The sequence below is a fragment of the Penaeus monodon genome, chromosome 2 (assembly GCF_015228065.2).
Source record: "Penaeus monodon isolate SGIC_2016 chromosome 2, NSTDA_Pmon_1, whole genome shotgun sequence".
NCBI classification, from domain to species: Eukaryota; Metazoa; Arthropoda; class Malacostraca; order Decapoda; family Penaeidae; genus Penaeus; species Penaeus monodon.
Window position 1 is genome coordinate 35,935,129 of NC_051387.1, and position 12,500 is coordinate 35,947,628.

At 41.4% G+C, this 12,500-nt stretch overlaps 1 protein-coding gene across 1 annotated transcript in view; it reads right to left on the minus strand.

The window, feature by feature from the left end:
- Positions 1 to 12,500, minus strand: part of LOC119578738 (aromatic-L-amino-acid decarboxylase-like) — a 149,702-nt gene that overhangs the window by 102,513 nt on the left and 34,689 nt on the right. The window contains exons 5-6 of the mRNA XM_037926352.1: positions 6,288 to 6,407; positions 6,066 to 6,192 (exon numbers count right to left, since the gene is read on the minus strand). Of these exons, the coding sequence (XP_037782280.1) occupies positions 6,066 to 6,192; positions 6,288 to 6,407 (247 nt within the window). The remainder of the gene's footprint in view (positions 1 to 6,065; positions 6,193 to 6,287; positions 6,408 to 12,500) is intronic.

A 12,500-nucleotide genomic window follows, 5' to 3' on the forward strand; every position in this document is an offset into this window, starting at 1 on the left:
ATGAAAGAGAGTTCCTCAAGTAATGTTAGTAAGTCGGATTCAGTTCTCATTGTCGTTCTATGTGCAAAGGTTCATCAACGTTGGGTGGCCTGTTGTTAACTGGGGATTCTTAGCACCTTCTGCTCCAGAGCGATCCTGATCGCCGCCGTAACTAGGGGCTCCTTCGCCTCCAGTGATTGAGGGCCAGTCATGGTTTTCTAATTGAGAGGTAGGGAGCCGAGTTACCTCCCACCTACTGACTTATGTGTATCTTGGTGGAAGGAGGAGTAGTTAAGCCTGGATGCCACTTATAAGCCCCTCCAGCAGGGTTGGCCCCGTCTAGTGTGGACTTATATGCAGCCACGCACGGCCTGCTGACTACGCCAGGGTATACTCCCGTGAGCATGCATTTGACTATACATATATATGAAAAGGGAAACAGCCACAGTAGAAAATTAAACTAAATCATAACATTTCAGACGAATAAAAAAACGAAATGGATACAAGGAGATAATTTTGGCAAGTATATATAGTGACAGAGAGACAGGGCTAACAAGAGCTGAATCAGGTCTCAGGAGGAGGGTCGAGGTCGAAGAGTCTGGGGGGCTTTGCTAACTAACGAGGAGGTAAGATCATTCAAGCTCAATTGACCAGCACTCAAGTTAAAATTAGGCATTTTTCTAATTAATAGAGATTTTAACATTTTTCTTTCTTACGAATTTGCAGATTTATTAATTAATTTAGCGCTTTTCCAGTTAAGCCGGTGACCTTCATCATGTAAATAAACGAAACACACATTTGATTCTCTGGCAAATCTAACATCTCATATATGTTCATTAATTCTTTTCTCAAAAGCTCTACCAGTCTCCCTTATGTAAAACTTGGGGCAATCCTTACAAGGTATAGTGTAAATACCGGGAGAAATCTCAAGAGCACCGCTAGCTGCATTGTGCTTAACCAAAGTATTACACAACATATTCAGATATGTATAAACTATGCTGCATGCTGTCCCCTGCAGCTAGCAACACATCTCTTTGATCCTCTATTCTGGTTAGACAGGTACCTTGATAAAGGGCCGGTCAAGTTAAATGGCTGGTCAAATATGGCTGGGGTCAAGCAGGTACTGTTCAGTCGGCAGTGCATAGGTCCCTCCACTGCCATCAGTAATAGTGGCTGCGTATATTTCCTCAATACTCCTGTGGCTATTAGGAGAATTTGAGCGCCAACTATAGCTTCCCTCATTGGACTCCATAGTAGGTGGAGGGGGGGTCTGAGGAAATGAAGAATTCTAATTTGCATGATTTCTACAAATTTACAAAGAACTAGCTCTCTCCCTTACGTCCTATGCAATCCCCTAGCCATTCCCTCTGGAATGTCACATGTCACTCTGGAACCATTCCAGCTTCCAAAGGGCAAGGATGGAAATCATAATGCTTCACGGGCTCCCAAACCAGGTAAGAAGGAGAAGATTCTTCAAGCCATTAAGGAAATCTTACCTGTTAAATATGAAAGTATCTTATATAATAAGTACCTAGTAATGAAGATCATTGATGGTGTATCAATCTTGGATCTTGATATTTTTGAAGTACATCTGAATATGGTTCAGGTGTGCCATTGCATCACCCCACAGCGAGATGGTAGCCTGATAGTTGAGGTTTTGTCACCAGAAGAAAGTGACCGTCTGCGTGTGAGACGTGACAATCCTGGGGCTCAAGTTTCATGCTCTCCTCACAAAACACTCAATCAGTATAAGGGAATTGTCTTTTCCCGAGTCCTGATGAGGTATTCTGAGGAGAAACTGTTAGAGGAGCTAATAATGTAGTGGCAGTAAAACGTTTTAAGATGAAAGTTGATGGTTTGGAACAGTCGACACCAGCTCTCCTCCTAACTTTTGAAACGTTAGTTCTTCCAGAATCAGTTAAGTTGGCATGGTACCACCTCAAGGTAAAACCGTATGTGCCCAACCCTATGCAGTGCTTCCGCTACCAGGGTTATGGGCATGGAGCCAACTCTTGCTGTTTTAAGGAAAATAGACAACCAAGAGTGTGTGTAAAGTGTGGTACAAGGTCATCAAAGAGATGACGACTGTCCAGGCCCAATATGCTGTTACCACTGCAAAGAAGCTCATGAAGCTTCATCAGAGCAATGTAAAATGTACAAATTTGAAAAAAGGAACAAGGAGAAAGTTAGTTTTCCAGAGGCAAAGCAATGTGCCCGTGTGCTGTTTGCACAGCTGGGAAAGTCTTTTGCCTCGGTTCTAACCCATCCTCCTTCCTGTCATCCCCTGCCCTCCAATACTTCTTACACCACACACTCTGCCACTACCTTTAAACCTCAATCCCCAAATGCTGAAACTGCTTCTGGTGAATTGTTCCACCAGAAACAGAGTAGGAGTGAGGAGTCTATTGAGGAGACTCTTCCTCCCAAAGTAAGGTCTTTGGAGCCATCAGTCAAGGCTCCAGAGGCCTCAACGGTGACAGCTCCAGCTGCCACCACATCCACAGGGGCCTCTGCTGCTAGGCAGAATGCACCTGAAACAAAGGCTAAGGTATGCCCTTTGCTCAGGCAAAGGAATCCTGAGCCTGTTCAAAAGACTCCACTCAGAGTGGGATCCTTGGAGCTGTCAGGCAGGGCTCCAGGGACCTCAATGGTGACAGCTCCAGCTGCCACCACGCCCTTTGCCCAGGCAAAGAAATCCTGAGCCTGTCCAAAGGAAGCCTGTGGAAACTAGTTCCATAGGTAAACGAACCCTTCAAAAGGTACTCCAAAGATCCTGGAAAGGGACAGCCTAAAGGTATGGGGCAGGCCTTAACCACAGGTGTTGCCAAACACCTTATGAAGAACTGGATACCCTAATCCAATGGAACTGTCAGGGAATTCATGCAAAATAGGAAGAACTGCAACATTTGATAGCTCATGTAACCCAATTTGTGTATGCCTACAAGATCTACTTGGTCAGTTGCCACATCCATTTCTACACTTGGGAGATTTCAATGGTCGGCATAACTTCTTGGAGAGACACTTTGTGCAACCCTCGAGGAAAGGCCTTGGAGTCCTTGTTCTCAAGAGTAGATGCAGTTTTACTGAACAGTGACACTCCCACACATTTCCAAATTCAAACTGGGATATTCTCCAATGTTGACCTGTCAATTATTTCACCCGATTCACAGTTGAATTTCACTTGGCAGGTCATGGAAGACTTACATGGAAGCAACTGCTTTCCAATACTTTTGGAGCAGGTGAATGGTATTGCAGCCAAGGGAATGCAGAGATAGCAACTTGAACATGTGGACTGGAATCATTTTGTATCAACTGTAGTATTACAAGGATCTGTGAATGATTTCCAATGTGTTCAAGATGCTGTTAATCATTTCAAATCACGAATTCACCTTGCAGCAGAAACTCCATTCCCAAAAGTAGTGGGTAGTACCGTCGAAATGAACAGACGTCATGGAGACAGTATGTCTCCTCGATTAACTGTAGGACCCCCTTAGCATGGGTATGGAACAAGGTGCATAAAAACACTGGAAAGAACACATCCATGTTACCACCAGCTCTGAAGATAGATGGTATAATCCTCACAGACAAAAAAGATGTTGCAAATAAGCTAGCGAAATCCATGATAGATATCTCCTCTAGAGCGTCTTACACAGCCCAATGCTGCACTTTTTGGGCTGAACAGAAGTGACACCCAGTGTCATTCTTCAGTAGGACTGCTGCAGAACTTCCATACAACTTGATATCTCACTTACTGGAGAGCTCCTAAAAGTTCCTGTTAGACCTATTCAATAGGATCCATAGGGAGGGCACAGTGCCATCCACATGGAAAGAGGCTATAATCATTCCTGTCCCTAAACCTGGCAAGGATGCTTCCACACCAGGGAATTACAGACTAATTTCTCTCACCAGCGACCCCACATCACATGGATTTAGAAAATTGAGATAGACCACAGATGCACTTGTGAGGATGGAAACTGCTAACAGAATTCCTTCGCACAGCGATGTCAGATGTTAGCAGTCTTCTTTGACCTTGAAAAGGCTTATGATACTACTTGGAAGCATGGCATACTCATGAAGCTGCATGACATTGGTTTTTTGAGGAGCATTACCTACCTTCATGCAAGGCTTCCTTGCTGATAGGAGGTTTAGAGTTTGAGTGGGAAACAGTTTCTCTAACCTGGAAGATTAGCTGGAAGGGGTCCCAAAAGGGAGTGTCTTAATTGTGACCATGTTTGCCACTGCTATAAATGACATCGTAAAGGTGCTGTCTCATGTAGTTTGTATGTTGATGACTTTACACTGTACTGCTCAGGAAAAAGCTTACATGTACAAGGACACATGCAGACTGCAATAAATCAGATTGTACTGTGGGCAACATACCATAGGTTCAAATTTTATTCAAGCAAGACTATGGCTATACATTTCCACAAACGAGGAAAGTTGCCTCTATTTAGGAGCAAACCCATTGCATTTTGTCCAAGAGGTAAAGTACAATTTTTGACTCAAGGCATACATGGGTGCTTCACATCAAACAGTTAAAAGTGAAGGCTACAAAAGCATTTAGTATTTTGTGGGTTCTTTCACATCCATCTTGGGCTGCAGACCGCCCAATGCCTATTCGTAGTAAACTTGACTATGGATGTGAGACCTGTTCATCTGAAACTCCCACTGTTCTCTGGATGTTGAACTTGGTTCATAATGAATCTCTCAGAATCCGTACAGGGGCTTTCAGGTCTCCACCTGTGGAGTCCCTGTATGCTGCGAGTGGAGAACCACCTCTCTCACTACACCAGGGCTATATTAACCTGATTTACTACATGAGACTACAAATGGTTCCGGGATCTCCTACACCCCCTTGAAGATAGCCGATCCTATGGTAGGAGAATCAAGAATCTTGTTGGAATTCCCCAATTCCCCCCTGAATCAATTGAGTCGAGCTGGATTTATTTGGAATTGGGAAAGGGAAGAGACCCGAAGCAGAAGTCTTCAATACACTTTTAAGTATCAAGGATCAGATGCAGTATGTACAGATGGTCCAAAATTTTAAAATGGTGTGGGCTTTGCAGCAGTGAGCAGCAGGAAGGCTGTATTTGGCAGCCTTTCTCTAGTAGTTAGTTACATGTCATCATTGCAGCAGTCAAGATGACTAGAGATCTTATGAACCATTCTATTCTTATATATTGTGACTCTTGTAGTGCCTTACAAGCAATCAAGACCTTAAACTCATCATATCCAGTGGTGAGGGAGGTTCAAGATTGGCTTGCACTGATGTTAACATGTAAAAAGATAACTCTATGTTGGATTCCAGCACATGTTGGTATCAGTGGAAATGAGCAAGATGATCGGAAGGCCAAGGCAGTTGCCGCTCAGTCCTGTGATGCTCATTTTCGTCTCCCACACACCGACTTGAAACCCAGCATCAGGAGTTGTCTTCGCAATTAATGGAAGGAACAATGGAGACATACCTCAAGAAATAAACTGTGAGAGATTAGTGATGACTTTGGCAATTGGGTGACCAGCATGCATCCCAGCCGACAAGTAGAATTCGTATTAACTAGACTAAGAATCAGGCACAAGACTGACTCATGGACCGATGATGGCTAAAAGCGAAGCACTTTGTGAGAGATGCCAACAGCCATAAATGGCCGCACATGTAGTGGAAAGATGTGAAACATTCTCAGACCAAAGACGTATGTACTTGTCTCACCCATATACAGTGAAAAATGTATTGGAGAGGATTGTGACATAGAAGGTATTATTAGTTTTCTTAGGGAGACTAATGTATTCAATAAAATTTAATTATGCATAATGTTTATGCAATATTTTTTTATACATTTAGAGCATAATATTTATACTTTAATTTTTAATATGATATTGATTGTTATTTGTAAGATATTTATTTATAGTTTTTCAAGTTTTAAATATTTTAATATTTTTTGATGCGGCAGATAATTTGAAATAATCAATCAATCAATCATAACTCGAGGATAATGATACATCTATCATTTGGTGACACAAACACTAGAAGCTACATCAAAGTTCAAAAGACAACATTAATAGGGCAACAAGGTAATAAAACAACCCACCAGAAGAATAGCAGACGAGCTTGGTAACGATGGCAGGGTCAAAGTCAGGGAGGGTCTTCTCAAGGGTCTTTGTGATTTTGGAGCGAGCAGACAGCATGGCCACCAATGTCGATTCGCTAGCTGATCCCTGTTTTTTAGAAATAATATATGATATAATTTTGCGCTCATAATCATTGGTACTCCTACATCACATATAAAACCATATTATCAGTCCTTGATTACCTGAATAACGCCTCCACCCGTTCCCCCAGAGGCTGCCAGGAACTCCTTGGGTAAGCCTAACAGTTGGCCTAGCCAATCCATCATGATAACTTCGAGCTCCGTGCACACGGGCGAAGAAATCTAAATCAGAGGGGCACGTATATTTATATATGGCAATATGGTTGTTTAAAGACAAATAGTGAATAACAGACGAAGACTATCGCCTTGGATTTTAAAATATCTACATATATATACATACATATATATGTAATATATAATATATATATATATATATATATATATATATATATATATAAATATATATATATATATATAAATATATATATATATATATATATATATATATATATATATATATATATATATATATATATATATATATATATATATAAATGTGTGTGTGTGTGTGTATCCTTGTACACACATACACACACACACACACACACACACACACACACACACACACACACACACACACACACAATATATATAAAATATTATATATATATATATATGTATATGTATATATGTATATATATAATTATATATATATCACACACACACACACTGATATGCGCTCACACCCAATATAATGGGCTCAGAACCCTATTACAATGGCTAGCAGGGGTCTTTATAGCTAAGAGTACAAAATAGTAAGGGAACATCAAGACAATGTCGTAGGGTAAAACGCTGCACGGGATCACGTGTCTGGCCACCCACCCTGAGGGCGAAGGCTGGTCCGACCTTACCACGTCGAGCGCTGGGCACGAACTGGGTCAGACGAGGTCAGATAAAATTGTCATCTAATTGTGCTTATGTACACGCCATATTGCTCGGCACCTACTCATGCCTCGCCCTCGAGGCACCTTAGATTGGCCTCAAGTGGTGATCCACGTTCTCGTGTGCATTATCCTTGTTGCACTCTTTGTAGTTGCTCGTCCTCGTCCAGGCTTAACTCGGCGGCGTCCTCGTCCACACATCCTCAAAGATCTCGTCCAGGTCCTTCTCGGCTGCATGCTCGTCCACTCATCTTCGTAATCTTCAATCTGGATCTATGGGCGTCCAAGCAGGGGCTTCTTCTTCGGCATCTCAGGGCGGCTGATACCTGCGCTGATGAGCTCCTGGAGTTGACGGATCTGTGGGCGTCCAGGCAGGTGGTGCCCATCACAGTATCCTGGGGCGACTGGTACCTGCACTGACAAGTTCCTGGTCCTTCGCTGGATATACGGGCATCCCGGCAGGTGGCGCCCTTCCACTACATCATGGGGCAGCTTAATACCTGCTCTGACGAACATCCTGGTCCACAGGATTCTGGTGATTTTCTGGTGACGTCCTTTCTACAGCATCCTAAGGTGACCATTTCTGCAGGAGGGTCCTCCTTCGGTGCCGTGTCGGTTATTGTCGGTAAACCAGATTATACACGTAAGGGCCAGATAGTAAGAGAAAAAGAAAGGTAACAGAGAAGAGGGGGTTAAGTACAACTAGCCGGTTATTTATATAAATTTGCAGTTTTTAATGTTCGTTTTTACTTTATTTTCGTTTTGTGTTTTCGTTTATTTCACAAAGATAAAGAAGAAAATAGGAGAGATAGACGTCAGTACTGATCCACATGGACCTGGCTTGAACTACCAACCGTCTGTGATAGATATAAGAGTAGATGATGGAAACAACAATGGCAATCCGCAAGGATTTACTTAAACCAATTGTCGTCACACAGAGAAGAAATGTATGTAAAACAAGAAATTGTACATCATGTATGAGTCACTCATCACGACTGACAAAATCGCGGGCTAAAGAGATACATCATAGATCTTTATACCGGCAGCTACAACAACAAACTCTATTAATCAAAAGGTTTCAGTGTCTTCTGTTCTGCATGGATGAGTGAGTGAGTGAGTGAGTGAGTAAGTGTGTGCGTGTGTGTGTATGTGTGTGAGCGACAGCGTTCGTGAATGAAAACGAAAGTGAGAGTGACCTCACACAGAAAATATATCACAAACACGAAGTTTAATGTTCAGTATAGCAAAACTGAGATAAAGTAGCAAATGCTATTTATACAAAATTTTTCAAATACCACATTGAATTCAACATGTTGAATATGAGAGAGAATGTACACATTAATGAATGGTGACATGAAAAAAAAATCTTCTCGAGTCAGAAATTCTGAACTGCCGAGGTAGCCATGTTTAGCTATGCATGTCAGACTTCATTGATGGGGGGTTCCTATACCCAAAATGCTGTACAATGAAGCGAGCTGAGCTGGGAAATCTATAAATAACCTGCTCTCTTCTGCTTATCTGTGATGGGCGCTCATGACATTCACTACGGGTATCTAACTATCACAAATCACACAATCGCTTGGAATGTACCCAAAACATGCAAGCGACTTCAAGAGGGTGAGAAGGGTGTGATTAATAAGTGAATAATGATTCTAGCTTAAACCCTAGTCCTACATTAATTAACGGACGTACCTGCAGGTCACACCGACTCAAAAGTTGCCGATCGAACGAATAACCTGTACCTATTATCGAACGTCGGAGTGGAGATCTATAAGGTGATTTACACAACTCTGAGTTATATCGGGCATCCCTGTGCACTATGATATGGCCGAAGATCTAACGCTATACTCAAATAATCCATATATATAAATCGCGTTACAAGCGCTGAAAGAACGTGTCACCAATGAGCAAGGTAACAAAGCTACGCATATTCATGAATGCGTTAAATTTGTTGCAGTTGGAACAATATCTCTAATAATCAAGAAAAATCAATTAACTACTTAACTAATGAACGATATTCATGTTTGCTGACCAATACCGTGATCACATGGTAATGTGATCTGATGTTGGAAGAATAGTATGAGAACTTGCAATTTGCTGTCACTTAGCAATTTTACACAACAAAACCAACGGCTCAACACATTTATGGAGAAGAAGGAAGGGAAAATAAATAATGAGGCCCAAAACGTGTACCCACATGGTTCTGTAGACATGGTCTTCGGGAAGTGGGTTGAGCGGTTTTCAGAAACGGTTTGTTTGTGTTGCGAGCCTAAAGGACGCAATGACCACCCTGCCACCAGTTATAACGGGACTGTTGGTGAACAGTCATGGTAGTCAACGTACTCACAACTCACAACACATGTAAATGGGACACAATAGACGATGTCTTTGGGTAAAGCACTGTCCGTCCAACCCCCCCTGAGGGCGAAGGCTAGTCCGACCTTACCACGTCGGGCGCTGGGCACGAACTGGGAGGTCAGACGAGGTCAGATAAATTCGTTATCTACGTCCTCACTGAGTCGATGGTTCTTAACTCAACTTAGAGCCACGTGGCAACCAGCCACGTGGTCTGTTGTCTAATGGGTTACACAAATTATGCTTCTGTACACGCCATATACACATACATACAGTACACACACACACACACACACAAACGTGTGCATATACGTATGTATATATATATATATATATATATATATATATATATATATATATATATATATATATATATATATATATATATATAATATATATATATATATAGATAGATAGATAGATAGATAGATACATATTGATATGCGTGTGTTTTATATATATGTATATATAGATATATAGATAGATAGATATACATACATACACACACACACACACACACACACACACACACACACACACACACACCACACACACACACACACACACACACACACACACACACACACACGCACGCATGCACACACATGCATGCACGCACACACATGCATGCACGCACACACACACACACACACACACACACACACACATATATATATATATATATATATATATATATATATATATATATATATATATATATATATATATTTCGTCCATCACCGATGCGGTGTTTGACGAACACCAATCAAACCTAGATAGGTAGTAGGTGAGTCTATCATAGATATGATGGCGAGATGAAAACCACCAACAGTGGTTACCTAAACAACTACTTCCCTGATGAAGGATCATTGGTTAGCTCAGGTTTCATGTGGTTACCACATGCACTCCATGTCACTTCAGAACCATCGCCTCTTCAAAACCATGTGAGTACATGGGCTTTTTAATTTCTTTTCCTTTTCTTTTCCCATAAATGTGTTGAGTGTATAAATTATAGTGCAGTTACTCTCACGTTGGGTTTGCTGGGCAAAAGTGCAACTGCGGTAATTTCTTAAATTCTTACGGTATAATGAAATGGCAGCGTTCTCACTCTCTCTCTCTAACCTTCTGACCTTAGGTCGTGCATTACTGTGAGGAGACGGTATTGCCAGCAAACACAAAATATCATTCATTAATTATTTAATTAATTTATCTCATTATTAGAGATTCATATTGTTTCAACCCTGAGGAAAAATCCGGAGCCAAAGTCCTTGAGGCAGTTTATTGTCGTTTGTGACCTCGTTCTGGTAACTCCTGCGATGCCGCGGGTGCGATCTATGCCGATCCTTTCGATCCAGCAGCTGCGTGGAGAGAGGGAACCTGCTGCATGGGCAACACCTTTCTCCTCACATAATTTTGTCCAGGGCTTGACTCCAACTTTATGGTAGTGGGTAGAGACAATAATGCCATAGTCGACATTGACTGATAGTGGCCTTCGATATATATCTATACAAAACAACTGCCGCTTTGTAGTTCAGTCACTCTTGTGGCATCTATAGGATGAAAAAAGCTTCAGGAGTCAACCCTGTGGAAAAATCCGGGACCAGAGTCCCGTATTGGTCTATGCCGTTCCTTTGGATCCTTCAGCTGTGTGGAGAGAGGGAGCCTGCTGCATGGGCAGCAGCTAGCTCCTCACATTCTTTCACCCAGACATTGACTACCTATACGGGAATGGGTAGAGACAATAATGCCATAGTTAAATTGGCCGATGGTGGCTTTTGATATTGTATCAACTACAACGAATTCAATGCGTTCGTCATTTTCTCTCAAACTTAGAATTAACTCCTATGTACTTCATTCTCTTTTAATAGGAGTTTCGTGATTGACTGTTAGAAATTCACTTTTTCTTACTCTTTCACTTTGTTTAATTCTCTTACTGGCTTCATTTATCTCTATCACGTATATCATACCATTTATTTCTACGCTTATTAATAGCTTGGTTGCCTCCTCGTTTCGACTTGACCTCACTTTCCCTTTTTGCTTCTGGTCAGTCGCCTGAGTGGGTAGACCCATGGTTGTGAGAGACAGTTTGGTGTTTCCTTTATTTGGTTGTTGGTAGTTATTCAAGGGATAAGCGTAGCATCATTACATTGCTCAATGGTGACACGTTCTATCGGTACTAGAATGGAGCTTGTAATGTGATTGAATCTATTATTTCAGTATAGCGGTAGTATATTCCTCATATCATAGTGCACAGAGATGCCAGATATAACCCGGGATTGCATAAATCGCCTAATAGATCTATACTCTGATGTTACATAGTAGGTAAATAAATAAAACTGAAGTTATTCGTCCAATCGGCAACTTTTGTTTGAGTCGGTGTGATCCACAGTTACGTACATTCATTAATGTAGGATTAGGATTATGTTAGAATAATTATGCCCTTATCAATCACGCCCTTTTCACCTCTAGAAGTTACTGGCATGTTCTGGGTAAATCCCAGCCGATTATGTGATTCATGATAGTTGGATATACATAGGGCAAGTTACAAGCGCCCATCACAGATTCGCAGAGTAGAATGGGTTATTTATAGATTTTTAATGTCTCGTTCAGTTCAGATAATTTCATTCGGCAACCTGGGTATTGGGACCCCAATGAAACCTAATGTAGTCTGACATGCCTATCACAGACATGGCTACCTCGGTATATCAGAATTTTGTAGCGAATCCGAAACGTAGATTAAATAGAATCGTGGATTGCGTAGTACATTTCTGACCAAGGAAGATTTGCTTGCGAGAAAACTGGCAAATAATTTTTCATGTCACCGTTCACTAATGCATACACTGTCACATTAAGTGTTGAAGTCAATTTGGTCGTTGAAATAATTCTTTATCAATACAATTGCTAATTTGTCGCATTATTGTTAAAATGAATGGTAATCATGTTTGTGACTCAATCCCTATATGAGCTTACTCTCACTTTCATGCTCACTCTCACTCACACACACACACACACACACACACACATACACACTCTTACTCACTCATCCACGCATAACAAAAGACACTGAAACCTGTTGCTG